At 42.1% G+C, this 16,744-nt stretch overlaps 1 protein-coding gene, 1 non-coding gene and 1 pseudogene across 7 annotated transcripts in view; 1 reads left to right on the top strand and 2 right to left on the bottom strand.

Moving 5' to 3' along the window:
- Taf1 (TATA-box binding protein associated factor 1) overlaps positions 1 to 16,744 on the top strand; it is a 105,557-nt gene that overhangs the window by 44,678 nt on the left and 44,135 nt on the right. For all 6 annotated transcript variants that reach the window (XM_042694846.1, XM_042694847.1, XM_042694844.1 and 3 more), the window contains exons 25-28: positions 1,402 to 1,613; positions 5,515 to 5,623; positions 5,809 to 5,907; positions 6,201 to 6,378. In XM_042694846.1, the coding sequence (XP_042550780.1) occupies positions 1,402 to 1,613; positions 5,515 to 5,623; positions 5,809 to 5,907; positions 6,201 to 6,378 (598 nt within the window). The remainder of the gene's footprint in view (positions 1 to 1,401; positions 1,614 to 5,514; positions 5,624 to 5,808; positions 5,908 to 6,200; positions 6,379 to 16,744) is intronic.
- LOC122120609 lies at positions 6,597 to 7,294 on the bottom strand (annotated as a pseudogene).
- On the bottom strand, positions 9,502 to 9,603 carry LOC122120704. The gene has a single exon (XR_006149779.1). It is a non-coding gene; the product is annotated as a U6 spliceosomal RNA (small nuclear RNA).

The raw sequence follows: 16,744 nt of genomic DNA, 5'->3' as shown, positions 1-16,744 counted from the left end.
CAATTTCAGGAAATTTTGTTTTTTTATTTTCATACATTTTGACCATATTAATCTTTTTTTTTGGCGGGGGGGGTGTTTGGTTGTGGGGCCTGAACTCTGGACCTGGGCGCTGTCCCTCAGCTCTTCAGCTCAAGGCCAGCGCTCTACCACTTGAGCCACAGCGCCCACTTCCGGCTTTTTTTGTTTTTGCTTATGTGGTGCTGAGGAATCGAACCCAGGGCCTCAGGCATGCAAGGCAAGCGCTCTACCACTGAGCCACCTTCTCAGCCCCTCATTTTGACCATATTAATCTTAATTACTCCTTTTTCTTTTTCTTTTTTTCTTTTCTGTTAGTTTTGGGCTTGAACTCTGGGCCTAGGCGCTGTCCCTGAGCTCTTCAGTTGAAGGCTAGCACTCTACCACTTGAGCCACAGCGCCACTTCTGGTTTTCTGGTGGTTAATTGGAGATAAGAGTCTCATGGAGGGCTGGGAAGGTGGCTCAGTGGTAGAGCCGTTGCCTTGCATGCATGAAGCCCTGGGTTCGATTCCTCAGCACCACATAAACAAAAAAGGAAAAAACCGGAAGTGGCGCTGTGGCTCAAGTGGTAGAGCGCTAGCCTTGAGCTGAAGAGCTGAGAGACAGCGTCCAGGCCCAGAGTTCAGGCTCCACGACCGGACCAAAAAAAATAAAAAAAGAGTCTCATGGACTTTCCTGCTCGGGCTGGCTTTGAACCATGATCCTCAGATCTCAGTCTCCTGAGTAGGGTAACAGGCATCAGCCACCAGCGCCCAGCTACGCCTTTTTCTTTGAGCCAGTAATGGGGCTTGAACTTAGGACCTCAAGCCCACAGGTTGGCTTTTTTTCTGGTTAGTTGGAGATGAGTCTCACAGATTTGTCTGCCTGGGCTGGCTTTGAATTGAAGTCCTTATATCTCAGACTCCTGAATAGATAGGATTATAGGCATGAGCCACTGGTCCTGGCTTCCAGCCCACATTTTTGCTAATTATTTTGCCTCCTGCTCATTTGCAAACATGGACACAATCCACCTATGTTAGACTTCCTGTCATAGCTAGGATAATAAGTGAGATTCATGTATTGAGGTCTGTTGAAAAGGGGACTTGCCTTAAACCTCAATCTTTACAATCTTAGTTTCCCAAGTAGAATTATAGTCATGAGCCACAGGCACCTGGCTCTGACTTGATTTTTCAAGAAGTTTGGAGTTCATTTTATCTTTGTGCTTTTTGTCTAGTGGTTTCTGTTCTATTAGAGCAAGATTTCTGAAGCTGTCCTTGTGTCTCTTCTGCTGTGTGTGTGTGTGTGTGTGTGTGTGTGTGTGTGTGTGTGTGTGTGTGTGTTCTTTCCTGCTTGCTTCTAACATGTTCCAACCTACTTATCATGGACATAGTTTTTTCCTTTTGCAGCTAAAATGTGGAGCCTGTGGTGCCATTGGACACATGAGAACAAACAAATTCTGCCCCCTTTATTACCAAACAAATGCTCCACCTTCCAACCCTGTTGCTATGACTGAGGAGCAGGAGGAAGAGTTGGAAAAGACAGTCATTCATAATGATAATGAAGAACTTATCAAGGTTGAAGGGACCAAGATTGTGTTAGGGAAACAGCTAATTGAGAGGTAAGAATAATAAGCAGGAAGTACTATGGGAGACATCTATTAGAATGTTGTTGGGTAGCACAGGTGAATGTGGGTGTTCTCTAAAGTGGTATAGGAACTTTGGTGCATTTCTATCAGTAATTTAATGATGCCACTAAAAAAAAAAAATTACAAAGCCGGGCATTAGTGGCTCACAGTTATAATCCTAGCTACTTGGGAGGCTGAGATCTGAGGATCTCGGTTCAAAGCCAGCCTGGGCAGGAAACTCCATGACACTCTTACCTCCAATAAACCACCAGAAAACCAGAAGTGGCACTGTGGCTCAAGTGGTAGAGTGCTAGCTTTGAGGTGAAGAGCTCAGAGACAGTGCCCAGGCCCAGAGTTCAAGCTCCCCCCAAAAAAACAACAAGACCAAAAACAAACAAACAAACAAAAAAAACCAAACTTCAGTACTTGTTAGGTTCTACTACTTGGCCTTCAGCCGCCGCCCCTTTTTAAATTTTTTATGGTCTTAGTTACCATATTTACAAGATAAAACTTCTCTTACCTATTTGTTTTATTGGAATTGAACCCAGGGCCTTATGAACTATAGGCTTGTGCTCTATTACTAGACTACATCCTCAGTTCCTCCCCCCATTTTTGTGCCAGTCCTGGGCCTTGAATTAAGGGCCTGGACACTGTCCTTGATCTTTTTTGCTCATGGCTAATGCTCTACCACTTGAACCACAGTGCCTCTTCAGGCTTTTTCAGAGTAGTTTATTGGACATAATAGTCTCAATGACTTTTCTGCCTGGTCTGGCTTTGTACTCTGATCCTTAGATCTCAGCCTCCTGAGTAGCTAGGATTACAGGCATGAGCCACCAGTGCCTGGCACCTTTTTTTCCTCTTTATTAATTGGAGTTGTGTCATAGACTTTACTGCCCAGGCTGACTTAGAACTGCAATCCCGAGGTCTCCTGAGTAGCTAGGAGTAGCCTGGCCCAAATGTTTTAAAAATGCAAATCTATAGAATAATTTTATTTATTTATTTTTTGCCAGTCATGGGGCCTGAACTCTGGGCCCGGGCGCTGTCCCTTAGCTCTTCAGCTCAAGACTAGCATTCTACCACTTGAGCCACAGTGCCACTTCTGGCTTTTTCTGCTTATATGGTGCTGAGGAATCGAACCCAGGGCCTCATGCATACAAGGCAAGCACTCTACCACTGAGCCACCTTCCCAGCCCATCTATAGAATAATTGAAAGTATAAAATATAGTAGAATCTAGCAGTTTACATTTTCTGCACTTACTTCATTTTTACCAAATTTTTTCGAAACCATTTAGAAATAAATTATAGACTTTTCATTTTTATCCTCTAGCACGCATCTTCTAAGAATCTGGGCACCAATGACTTATACTTGTAATCCCAGCTACTCAGAATGCTGAGATCCTGAGAATCCTGGTTCAAAGCCATCCTGGGCAGGAAAGTCCGTGAGACTCTGAATCTCCAATTAACCACCAGAAAACTGGAAGTGGCACTGTGGCTCAAGTGGTAGATAGAGTGCTTGCCTTCAGCTGAAGAGCTGAGGGACAGCACCCAAGCCCAGAATTCAAGCCCCACAACCACCACCACCACCAACAACAAAAAAATAGGCGTATACCAACATACTGTTCTCACCCCTAAGAAAATTAACATTGGTCAGGTGCTGGTGGCTCATACTTATAATCCTAGCTGAGTCCTCAGGAGGCTAAGATCTGAGGATCGCGATTCAAAGCCAACCTGGACAGGAAAATCCGTGAGACACTTATCTCCTCCAATAAACCACCAGAAAACTGGGAATGGCACTGTGGCTCAAGTGGTAGAGCACTTGCCTTGAGCTGAAGAGCTCAGGGATAGTGCCCAAGCCTCCAGAGTTCAAGCCCCATGACTGACAAAAACATTAATTTGGTAATACATAATAACCAAGCCTTAGCCTTATTTCCCTAGTTGTCTCAATGTTTTTTTATTGCCTCCTTTCCCAATTCTGGATCCAGTCCCGGTTTAAACAACAAATGCTTTTTTTGTGTGTGGGGGGGTTCTTTTTGGTGACAGGAAGTACTTTGCCCTGAATTCAGATTTATATTTTCACTCAGCTTTTTCATTCAAAGCTGGGGCTCTGTTACTTCTGCGATGGCTCAAGCTCCAGCTTCTGAGGGTTAACTGGTGATAAGAGTCTCATAGTCTTTCCTGCTGGGGCTGACTTGGAACTAAGATCTGAGGCTCTTAGCATTCTAGCAGTACCTGGCCAGCATTAATTTTTTTGTGTGTGTGGGTTGTAGGGCTTGAATTCTGGGCCTGGGTATTGTTCCTCAGCTCTTCAGCTCAAGGCTAGTATTCTTATTACTTGAGCCATATCACCACTTCTGGCTTTTTCTGTTTATATGGTACTGAGGAATCGAACCTAGGGCCTCAAGCATGCGAGGTAAGCACTCTACCACTGAGCCAACTTCCCAGCCCTGTCAGCAGCTTTATATGGACCTGAGGTTGGACATTCTTCAGCCTCTGTTTTGAACCTTCCTGGTATAAGATGCCACTAGTTCTTGGACTTTGCTTGTCCTTGAGCTAGGATTGACCAATTTCTCCAAGGAGCCCAGGTTCCTTTTATTGGAAATGGTATTTACTACGGAAATATTGATTCTAGACTTTCTAATAGACAAAATTAGAAACTTGTATTTTAAATTACAACTTCATACTGACCCCAATTTTTTCCTATTCTTTCTCATCCTCCCCCCATTTCAAATTTGTATCTGATTGTTAACCAGAAAATAGATGTATTTTTCATTTTTCTCTGTGTTAAATACAAAATAGGTCTGGAAGAATGTTTCACACTTGCAGTCCTAATTGGAAGCTGAGGATAAGGGGACCACTGTTTGAGGCCAGCCCACACATAAAAGTTCAAGAAATTCCATCTCAGTCAATGACTGGATACAATGGCATGAGCTTATGTTCCCCAGCAACAAAAGATCAACCCAGTCCATCAAATAACTAATACAGAAAGTGGCTGGAGGCATGACTCCTGGGTCCAACCACAGTTATTTAAAAAAAAAGAAAGTAAACAAAACGAAAGCAAAAAAGGCAGGGAGTTTATGGTTTAAGTGGTAGAGCATTTTCCCAGCAAGTGCCAGGCCATGAGTTCAAACCCCAGTACCACAATAAATGAATGAAAAAAAGTGTGTGCATGTCTTTGGGACTTGAACTCAGGACCTAGACATTGTCTCTGAGCTTTTTTTTTTTTTTTGGCAGTCTTGGGATTTGAACTCAGGGCCTGAGTGCTGTCCCTGAGCCTGGTCACTCTCCCTGAGCTTCTTTTGCTCAAGGCTAGTACTCTACCACTTGAGCCACACCTCTACTTCTTATTTTTTGTTTTTTGAGTAGTTTACTGGAGATGAGAGTCTCATGGACTCTCCTACCTAGGCTGGTTCTGAACCACAATTCTCAAATCTCAGCCTCCTGAATGGGTAGTATTATAGGCATGAGCTACTGGAACCCAGGAAAATGCGCTATCCCATATACCTCAAGGTATTGAAAAGGTAAGTGGGCATTAAAATGAAAAATGCAAACTAGTAAATTTTCTTGCCTGGGTTTTTAATTTTCTCCTCATTTCTGTTGTACAGAGTTGAATCAAGTTCCTTTAACCCCAAAGTAGAATGTTTGAACTGGAATGATTTAAATTCCTTTAGCCTAGGGAAGTGAGATGACGTGACTTGGCCTTGTTCTTTACTAATTTGGAGATCCTGTGAGGCCTTGCCTGAGTAGCTAGGATTACAGGCATGAGCCACCGGTGCCCAGCTATGCCTTGGATTTTTTTCTCCCCAGGCTCATGCTTATGTAACTTGGACCTTTTTGTTATAGACTTTTTTTCCTCTTGGGAACTAGACATAGTTATGAAAAATGTTATTGATTGCAGTGCGGATGAAGTTCGCAGAAAATCTCTGGTTCTAAAGTTCCCTAAACAACAGCTTCCTCCCAAAAAGAAACGACGGGTTGGAACCACAGTTCACTGTGACTATTTGAACGTGAGTATCTATATTGCCTCCTGATTAAATGTGATTTCCCCAGTCTTCTGTGACATAGCTCTTGATATATTATCCTCTGGCCATTCCTGAAAATTATTCATACTGTTTGCTATAAGATTTCTGTAATATTCCTTGATCTAAATATTACAGGATCTAAAACATTTTGATTTCTTGTTTCTCTTTAGAGACCTCATAAATCTATCCACCGGCGCCGGACTGACCCTATGGTGACACTATCATCTATCTTGGAGTCTATCATCAATGACATGAGAGACCTTCCAAATGTGAGCTCATTGCCTTTGGATTTCTACAATAGCAAAGCTTGTTGTTTTATCTATTACTTCAGGTAGAGGGCAGTAGTGTATAAAATTAGGTACTTGGAAATCCTTTTTCTTTGGGATGTAGTTTTATTTGTTCCTTTTTTAGTAGCTTTTTATATAAGAAACAGACATATTGCATCTAGATTCTTTTGAGAGTTTATGGCCAAGGAGATGAGTAAGTGTGAAGTGTTCAAGAATTGGCTCTGGCAAGTTTTCTTTTCTTTGTTCATAAAGGGTGCTGCTGCTTCTTTTTACAGACATACCCTTTCCACACTCCAGTCAATGCAAAGGTTGTAAAAGACTACTATAAAATCATCACTCGACCAATGGACCTCCAAACACTTCGTGAAAATGTGCGCAAACGCCTCTACCCATCTCGGGAAGAGTTTAGGGAACATTTGGAGCTAATTGTGAAAAATAGTGCAACCTACAATGGTAACAATGACTTTTTACTTGACTATAAAGGTTACCTTTCACATCCTTACCTTACCTTATGCTTGCTTTTCTATATTCAGACTAGTTTCCATTAATTGAAAGATAACAAAGTATTAATGCATTTATGGATCTTAAAAAAATCAGGTTGTGTACTTTTTCTGTCATTTAGAAAGTATTGGTTTTTTTTTGAATTGCAGATAGTTTATTGACACGTACATGGTTTTAGCTGCAGTTTAAATTCACTTGAACAGGAGACGATAATCAAGTCAAAAGAATAAGTGTTTGCTAATCTTCAGAAAATCTGTCAGTATTTGGGCTGTCACGTAGAAATCCAAAATCACTCCGGCCAGGTCTTAAAGAAAATTCGTCCTCTTATAGTCCATATGGAATGGACTATAGAATTCTGTAGATTATCCCCTTCTAGTCAAACATGACCCATTGGCACCTAGCAAGCATGGGGTCTTGAGTTCAAACCCTAGCAATAACTATAGTTTTTAAAGAAATCTGATGGACTAGTGGTAAGGATTTTGTCTCCTTCCAGACTAAGTACTTGCTTACAAATATTTGACTTTGGATCACTCGAACTTTTTGCAATCACAATGTCACCTCTTTGGATACTGTAAAAATGCCAACTAAGATTTTCTGCAAAGACAATATCTGAATTATGAATTGGAGGCTCCATTGGTGGTCCAGGACACATTACAACACCACCAGCATATTCAAAAGTACAGTGGGCTATACAGCCATACTGAATAGTATAGCCAACAAGTCGAAAGGTTTTTCCCAGAACACCACGAAGCATAGTTCTATGTTGAGTCTGCTACCATTGGCCCTAGGTATGTTTTAAAATACATTAAACTTTTAGAGTAATCACAGGCTTTCCAGAAAAACAATCTAAACCATGTCCCAGAGCAAATGCAGATGATCCATAATTTTAGGATATCTCTAACCCCCAAAATCCCAGAAGACCTTCATCCTGAGATTCAGGTTTCTCACCTGAGCCCCTCACCAGTTCTCCCGAAAGTATTGGGTTTTTTTTTTTTTGTTGTTGTTTTTTTTTTTGCCGGTCGTGGGGCCTGAACTCTAGACCTGGGCGCTGTCCCTCAGCTCTTCAGCTCAAGGCTAGTGCTCTACCACTTTGAGCCACAGTGCCATTTCCAGCTTTTTCTGCTTCTGTAGTGCAGAGGAATCAAACCCAGGACCTCATGCATGCAAGGCAAGCACTCTACCACTGAGCCACTTTCCCAGCCCCAAGTATTGTTTTTTATTACCATTTAATTTTTTTTCAGTTGTGTGGCTTGAACTCTGGGCCTGGGCACTGTCCCTGAGCTCTTCAGCTCAAGGCAAGCGCTCTACCACTTGAGCCACAGCGCCACTTGGGTTTTCTTGTGATTAATTGGAGATAAGCATCTCACGAGCTTTCCTGCCCTGGCTGGCGTTGAACCATGATTCTCAGATCTCAGCCTCCTGAGTAGCTAGGATTACAGATGTGAGCCACTGGTGTCCAATTAGAAGTAATTTTTATTCAATAACATTATTGAAATATCATATAGTTTGTCCCTCTTTTTACACAAATGCAGTGTATTTTGTTTTTGTTTTTGTTTTTTTAAATTTTTTTGGGTCCGGTTGTGGGGCCCGAACTCTGGGCCTGGGCACTGTCCCTCAGCTCTTCAGCTCAAGGCTAGCGCTCTACCACTTGAGCCACAGCGCCACTTCTGGCTTTTTTCTTTTTGCTTATGTGGTGCTGAGGAATCGAACCCAGGGCCTCATGCATGCAAGGCAAGCGCTCTACCACTGAGCCACCTTCTCAACCCCAAATTCAGTGTATTGTGTATTATTTACTTTGTATCACTCTATCATTCTCTTTCCCTCACCCGTTATGGTTTTGAATTAGGACCTCAAACTTGCTTGGCTTTTTTTTGCTCATAGCTGCTACTCTACCATGACTCCCTTCTGGATTTTTTGCTGTTTATTTTGAAGATGAACTCTCAGTGCCCAGGTTGGCTTTAATCAATGATCCTCCAAATCTCAGCCTTTCATGGGCTAGGCATAAGCTTATAGGCCTAAGCTGTCAGTGCTTGGGATTTGTTTTAACTTTTTACAGAACTCTGACTTGGTCATTGGTCAGTGTCTAGATCACCTGCATCATTTTACAATCTCATCAGCTCTTGTCATGTACTTCATACAGGTTCCAATTTCTTTTCATACTCATTAATACTTGTTAGTGTCCATCTTTTTTATTTCAGACATCCTACTGCATATAAAGACTCACCAGCCTAATGGTGCTGAAAATCTTTACATGTTCTTGGAAATCTTTCTTGAACTTTTGTGCATTTATTGCCACCTTTGACTCTTCTTTACTTTTCCAGAAATCTTTTGTAATAACTTCTTTTTATTCATTCTCATTACTTCACTCCAGTGTCTGCTTCCCTTCTGGGGAAATATGTTGCTTCTGCTTGTCTGCCAGACATCTGTTTCCCACTGCCCTACTGGCAACTCATCTAATTGCCTATTTCGATTCATAGTATTAATATCTAGTTCTGCATCCTAGACGTCAGTCATAATTGGTCCCATCCTTTTTTTCCCACACTCACAAACAACCAAGTTCTATAAGGTGTATCTTTCTTGAATTACTCTGTAATTATTTTTCTTTGCCATTTTGGGGCTTGAGCTCAGTGCCTAAGCACTGCCCCAGTTCTTTTTTGTTCAAGGCTAGTATTCTATCACTTGAGTCACAGCTTCATTCCTAGTTTTTTTTTGTTTTTGTTTTTGTTTTTTTTGTCGGTTGTGGGGCTTGAACTCTGGGCCTGGGTACTGTCCCTCAACTCTTCAGCTCAAGGCGAGCGCTCTACCACTTGAGCTACAGCGCCACTTCCATTCCTAGTTTTTTTTATGCATAATTGGAGATAAGATTATTATGAACTTTGCTACCCAGGCTGGCTTTGAACCTTACTCCTCAAATCTTAGCCTCCTAAGTAGCCAGGAATACAGGTGTGAGCTGCTGGTGCCCAGCTTACACCATTTTTACATACATTAAAAATGATAGTAAAGCTTATTACTACAGAAACAATGGAAAAGGAAATAGATTATGTGGCATCATATACTATGAGAAAACGGCACTTCATTCCAATGGAGCATTTCACAAATTTTTTGTCATCCTTGTGCAGGGACCATGTTAGTCTAGTCTGTATTGTTCCAGTTTTAGTATATATGCTGCTAAAGTAACAATCTTTGTGCATTTTTCCTTTTTTTTAAGGTCTTTCTCTGTTGTGTACTTGCTAGACTTCTACTCTGCTTTAATAATTTTTTTTTAATTGTGAGAATACCATACAGAGGAGTTACAATTACATGGGCAAGATTTAATAACTTTTAATAATATAATAATAACTTTTAATAACATGAGTCAGAACAAGCCTTCCTTACTCTTCAAATCTTCAGACTTGATTTGTTATAAAACAACTTAGATATTTCATGTGCAAACAACGTATTTATTGTAGTACAGGGGTTTGAACTCAAGGGCTTGCATTTATCCAAGTGCTTTATTACTTGAGCCACACCTTAGCCCAACCGTCTTGTTAGTATGTATTGTTACCATCATCCCTATGTATAAAGTGCTTATACCCTGTCTTGCAGTAATATTATTTTCAAATCATTTTCATTGGCTAATCAAAGAACTCTCTACAGTAGGAACTCTTGTCTTATTTTTCTTTACATTCTTCTTATTGAACATGTCATAGTCACGTTTAAATGTGCTAGATGAATAACCAAATTAATGTTGAATTAATTAATGAATTGGAAATAGAACTAAGGTTTAGGCTCTGGAGAATGCTAACATAGATAGAGAAAGGAGGATAGTCAAGAAGATAAACTAGCAAATGATACTAAAAGAAAGTAGTCAGAATTATTAGTTAGATGAAAATGTATGTAGTTTTGTTGTTTGTGTTTTATAGCTTGAGCCTCATTATGTATTATAGGTTGGCTTTCAACTCTTTGTCCTCCTGCTTCAACCCTCTGAGTAGCAGGGATTATGAACCTGTACCACTAGGCCCAGCTTAAAGTGTTTGTTTGTTTATTTATTTATTGCCAGTCATATGGCTTGAACTCAGGGCCTGGGCGCTCCCTGAATCACTTGAGCTGTAGCTTTGTCTGAGTAGTTTATTGGAGATAGAAGTCTCACAGACTTTCCTGCCCAGTCAATGGATTTAAACAGCGATCCTCAGATCTCAGCCTCTTGAGTAGCTAGGATTACAGGCATAAGCCACCCATGCCTGGCTAATTACTTTTAAGATTAGTTTAAATTAGAACAACCATAAGCAGAGACTATTGGGAATAAGTCAAATATTGGAAGAAGTTTTTGAATTTCCATTAGGGATTTCAAGGAAACTGAAGTACAGTTTTGTGTGTGGGTTATGGGGCTTAAAAACTCATGGCGTGGGTAGTACTGCTGAGCTTTTTTGCTGAAGACTAGAGCCCTTAGCACTTTAAGTCACAGAGCCACTTCCGATTTTCTGGGGTTGATTAGAGATAAGTGTCTCCTGGACTTTTCTTTTTTTTTAATAATATTTTATTGTAAAGATACTGTACAGAGGGATAACAGTTACATGAGTTAGGTAATGAGTACATTTCCTCTTGAGCATTGTTACTCCCTCCCTTGTTTTTCCCCTACCATCATTTCCTTCCCTAACTCCCCAACTGCTCTCTTCCCTCCCACCCCCGAAGTTGTAAAGTTCATTTTCAACATAGTGTCTTGTATATCTCATTGTTACAATGGGTCATCCTGTATCCTTATTTCAGCATTTTATTTTCCTTCCCCTCCCCAAATTAGAAAAATGTATATAAGATGCAGGGTACAGGAATCAAATACAGTGAAAACAGGGTTATACCATGGGGGAAGAACATACAGAAGAAACAAAAGAAATCATATAGTACATTATAAGTACATTAAAAACAACAGCAAGAAAGGTAAAACCTCTTGTGTCCCTATCTTGGGGTTCATTTCACTTAGCACCATCTTTTATTGTCATATGTGCATAGCTTTTGAACTTTTCTACTTGTCTGGTAAGATTATCCTACATGTATACTAGTTATTGTGAATAAGGGAAACCATGGGACCTGTTTCTTTGGGCCTGGCTTCATTTAATATTATTTTTTTCCAAGTCTTTCCATTTCCTAACAAATGGGGCAATGTCATTCTTTCTGATGAAGGTACAGAATTCCATCACACACACACACACTCTCTCTCTCTCTCTCTCTCTCTCTCTCTCTCTCATACCACATTTTCTTGATCCATTCATCTACTGAGGGGCATCTGGGTTGGTTCCATATCTTAGCTATGATAAATAATGCTGCAATAAACATAATTGTGTTAGTAGTTTTAGTATGACCTTGTTTGTGATTGGGTAAAAGCCCAAAAGTGGGATTGCTGGGTCATAGGGGAGCTCTATGTATAGTCTTTGAGGAACCTTCATACTGCTTTCCAAAGTGGTTGAACCAGTTTACACTCCTACCAACAATGCAGTAGGGTTCTCTCTTTTTTTTTTTTTTTTTTTGGGTCCGGTCGTGGGGCCTGAACTCTGGGCCTGGGCACTGTCCCTCAGCTCTTCAGCTCAAGGTGAGCGCTCTACCACTTGAGCCACAGTGCCACTTCCGGCTTTTTTCTTTTTGCTTATGTGGTGCTGAGGAATCGAACCCAGGGCCTCAGGCATGCAAGGCAAGTGCTCTACCACTGAGCCACCTGCCCAGCCCCTTTCTGTTTTTTTTTTTTTTTTGACTCTTCATTTAATTCTGATTTAATTTTTTTTTTTTTTTTTTGGGTCCGGTCGTGGGGCCTGAACTCGGCCTGGGCGCTGTCCCTCAGCTCTTCAGCTCAAGGCTAGCGCTCTACCACTTGAGCCACAGCGCCACTTCCGGCTTTTTTCTTTTTGCTTGTGTGGTGCTGAGGAATCGAACCCAGGGCCTTGAGCATGCAAGGCAAGCGCTCTACCACTGAGCCACCTTCCCAGCCCCTCTGATTTAATTTTAATTATTTGTTTCCTTCCGTCTTCTGGATTCAGGTTTAGCTTGTTGCTCTTTTTCAAGGAGCTTTAGAGGCCTCATTAAATTGTTGGTTTCAGATCTCTCCAATTTGTTGATACAGGTACTCAGAGGTATAAGCTTGCCTCTGAGTACTGCCTTTGCCCTTTGCTATGTCCCAGAGGAACTGGTAGTTTGTGTGTTCATTTTTGTTAAATATCATGAACATTTGACTTTGCTTTCTAAGCTCTTCTATGACCCACTGGTAGTTCAACATTGTGTTGTTCAGCCTCCATGTGTTACAGGATTTTCTTTCTTCTTTTTTTTTTTTTTTTCTGGTTGTGGGGCCCAAACTCAAGGCTAGCGCTCTACTACTTGAGCCACAGTGCCACTTCTGGCTTTTTCTGCTTATGTGGTGCTGAGGAATCGAACCCAGGGCCTTCTGCATGCAAGTCAAGCACTCTACCACTGAGCCAACTTTGGTGGCTTTTGGTGTTGAATTCTAATTTTATTCCCTTGTAGTCTGAGAGGTTCAAAGCCAGCTTAGGCAGGAAAGATCGTGAGACTCTTATCTCCAGTAAACCACTAGAAAAACCGTAAGTGGTTTGGCTCAAATAGTAGAGCACTGGCTTTGAGCTGAAGAGCTGAGGGACAGCACCCAGGCCCAGAGTTCAAACCCCACGACTGACAAAAAAAAAAAAATGGGTAGATGTTTCCCTATTTATCTCTCTCTCTCTCTTTTTTTTTTTTTTTGCTTGGAGAGGGATGTTGTGTTTCTGTGGTGGAAATTATATATAGTTGTAACTTTTGAGATGATCTGGGTTTGGCTGATAAGTAGTCTGAACCTTAAGGTTAACAAGATGGGCCCCTTGTACTCAGTCAAAATGGAACCAACTGCAAGATGGCTCAGATATAAACCATTAGAGATCAATGGACTGAAGAAAATGGAGAAGAAAAGGGTTAGGATTGGAGAGATATGAGTTTAAATTAAGAAGAAAAAATGGGTATAATGATATTAGAGGGGTAAGAACAGCTTTTAGAGGATTGGTATGTGTAGTAGGAAGAGACTAGAGACCTTGTTTCAGAGTGTAAGAGGTAGAAAAGAATTTGAAGAAAGATTATATAAGGAATAGCTTAGAAAAGAAATATATATATATATATATTTGGGAGAATTGCTGATATTAGAAAAAGTTTTATTGAATATTGGAAAGTTGATTAAGATAATTCCTGTAATTATTATGTTTACATACATAGAAGACCTTACTTTGTGTATAGAACTAGACAGGTTAGCTCTGATAGAGTAGTAGTATAATGTGGAGAGAAATGAAGAGAATAGAGTGAGAGAAAATAATTAGAATTAGGAAATTGAAAAGTGGAAGAGCTGGGTGCCGGTGGCTCACGCCTGTAAGCCTAACTATTCAGGAGGCTGAGATCTGATGATCATGGTTCAAAGCTAGCCCAAGCAGGAATGTCTGTAAGACTCTTATCTCCAATTAGCCACGAGAAAACTGGAAGTGGCACCATGGCTCAAGTGGTAGAACCCTTGCCTTGAGATAAAGAGCTCAGGGACAGTGCTCAGGCCCAGAATTGAAGCCCCATGAGTGGCAATAAAAAGAAAAGAGGAAGAAAAAACTAAATTATAGTGAAAAAATAGAAGATTTAAATAGCAAATCCTAAAGACAAAACAAAATCACAAAGAATCAAAAACAAACATTTTTTTAAAAACCTAAAAAAAATCTAAAGAGTGAGTTTTTTGGCTTGTTTGGGGGAGCTTGAGTCCTCTTTGTCCTCTAAGGCGATTCTTGATAAAACCTTGTATGCCTTGCAATAATCTGCTTTCCTTATATCTTGGTTGGATCCAGATGGCCTTTTGACTGCTACCTAGAATCCCACTCTGAGGCCTGATGGCGGGGAGTTGGGGAGATTTGGATTTGTAGTTTGCTATCACAGGCATGGAGCTCTGTTCCCAGGCTTCCCAGGGAGCCACAAGACGTTTAGGAACAGAGCTTAGATCAGTGTTCACTTCTGATGTGATTCCTCCCTTTTGGGCTGGGGGCTTGGGTCAGAGGGCTTTGGGACCTTACAGAGGAATGCCATCCCCAGGGAGTGAAGCCAATTGGGTTACTCACAAGATTTGTAGCTGGTGGTGCACTAGACCACAGAGCCTGTGTTGTGGCAGCCAGGATGGTGCTGGCGGGTTCTCAGTGAGAGTGTCTGGGCATTGGCAAGACCAGGTAGGGGGGGTGGCATCTGCAGCAGCTGAATGATCTTGCTCTGTGGGGTGGGGAGTCCAGGTGATGGGAGGACCAGGTGGAGCTTGGGACAGTGGGTTGCACGGTGGGTGGCGGCGGCGGCGGTGGTGGTGGTGGGTAGCAGCATTGGTGGATGACATCGGGTAGCCTTAGTGGTGGCTGCCGGTGGCTGCAGGCTGTGTCAGTGGTGGCATGGTAGGGCCACCTAGTTCAGCAGGTAAGGCCATCCACAGCACCTCTGGACTATGCTGGCAGCGGCAGTGAAGGCATGGGGTGGGGGGGGGGGCTTGTGCAGGGTCATTGGAGCCCACAGAGTGATGCCATGGTGGCTGTGGAAGCCCAGGTGTCCGCAGGGAGGGAGCTGGTTCTGGCAGAGTGCCCAGTCAAGCAGGGCATTCGGCCCTTGGGACAAGGGATTGGCTGGGGCTGTTGTGTCCTGGGGACCATGTACAGAGGTGGCTTGGGTCCATGGGGATCCCACTGGCACTGCTGGCACAGGACCTTATGTTGTGTCCAGTAGTGATTTGGGGATGATTTTGGAGCCTTAGCTGGTGGTGCTGATTTCTGGTGGTTGCAATGGCAGTGTTTGCTGCCCAAAGGAAGGGTTGGAGTTGGGATTCGCTTGCCAACTCCGAGGTCTTCACTGGTTTCCCTTCTAAGTTTCTGCAGGTCTGGTGTTGAGCAATTTCTTCAGTTTTGGGATGCTTCTCTGCTTAAAATCTGCAGAAAGTCCCGGGGTCCTGCTGCTCAGCAGGGGTCCCACTCACTTTCTTGTTTCACTTTCCTTGTTTGCCTGTTGGGATATTCCTTTTGTAGTAGGAAAAGTCTAAATTTAGAGTTTGATAGGAGTGAGTCACTTGTGGTAAAGTGTGTGCTGTGATCCTAGATCTTAGTTTGGTCAGAGACATGTAGTGGGACTACCTGTGAGAGTATCACCATCTTGAGGCTCTCCCTGTCTCTCCTGTTTTCTGCTCAGGCTGGCTTCAAACCATGATGCTCAGATCTCATCCTCCTGAATAGCTAGGATTATAGGTGGTAGCCACTGGTGCCAGCCACTGGTGCCCAGCTTCTGATATGTGGTAGAGATTATTTCAGATATTATAAGAATATTCCACACCTTGAGTTGTGCAAACAAAAAATTATAATTATAGCTGGGTGCCTGTGGTTCACGTCTGTAATTCTAGCTACCCAAGAGGCTGAGATCTGAGGATCATGGTTCAAAGCCAGCCTGGGCAGGAAAGTCCGTGGGACTCTTATCTCCAATTAACCATTAGAAAACCAGAAGTGGCTCTATGGCTCAAGTGGTAGAGTGTTCTCCTTGAGCTGAAGCACTGAGGGACAGTGACCAGGCCCAGAGTTCAAGTTCCATGACCAACCAAAAAAAATTACATTTACAGATTTTCCTACTAAGTAGAAATATTATAAATTATCCATTTATGTCTTCAACCATCATTAAACAAATCGTCACTCCCCAAACATGAGTGATTTTCTAAGTATTAGAAGTAATAGGCTGGGCGCTGTTGGCTCATGCCTATAAATCCTAGCTACTCAGGAGGCTGAGATCTGTGATCACAATTCAAAGCCAGCCTGGGCAGAAAAGTCCCCATGAAATTCTTATCTCCAATTAACCACTTGAACCTGGAAGTAGCTCTTTTAACTCTTTGTGGTAGAACTCTAGTCGAGCAAAAGAGGTCAGAGATAGTGCTTAGGCCTTGAGTTCAAGCCCCATGACCGATAAAAAGAAAAAATCAGCAAGGTGTTGGAGGCTCATGCCTCTAGTCCTAGCTACTCAGGAGGCTGAGATTTGAAGATCACAGTTCAAAGACAGCCAGGGTAGAAAAGTCCCCATGAGATTCATATCCAATTAACCACTAAAAATCAGAAGTGGGGCTGTGGCTAATGTGGTAGAATGCTAACTTTGAGCAAAAGACATTCAGGGACAGCACTCAAGCCCAGACGTGTAGCCCCAGGACCGGCAAAATAATAGTAGTAATGGAAAACAACAAAAAAAGGTAGTGAAACCTCTCTGCTTCCATTCTTGATGTCAGCTTGTGTTGTGATTTCCTTTTTTATTTCTTTTTTTTCTCAGCTTTACTAAATAA

The sequence above is a fragment of the Dipodomys spectabilis genome, unplaced genomic scaffold (genome assembly GCF_019054845.1).
Source record: "Dipodomys spectabilis isolate Male_0828 unplaced genomic scaffold, ASM1905484v1 ptg000176l, whole genome shotgun sequence".
NCBI lineage: Eukaryota > Metazoa > Chordata > Mammalia > Rodentia > Heteromyidae > Dipodomys > Dipodomys spectabilis.
Note: the sequence above shows the minus strand (reverse complement) of the source record. Positions and strands in the feature narration are given on the sequence as shown.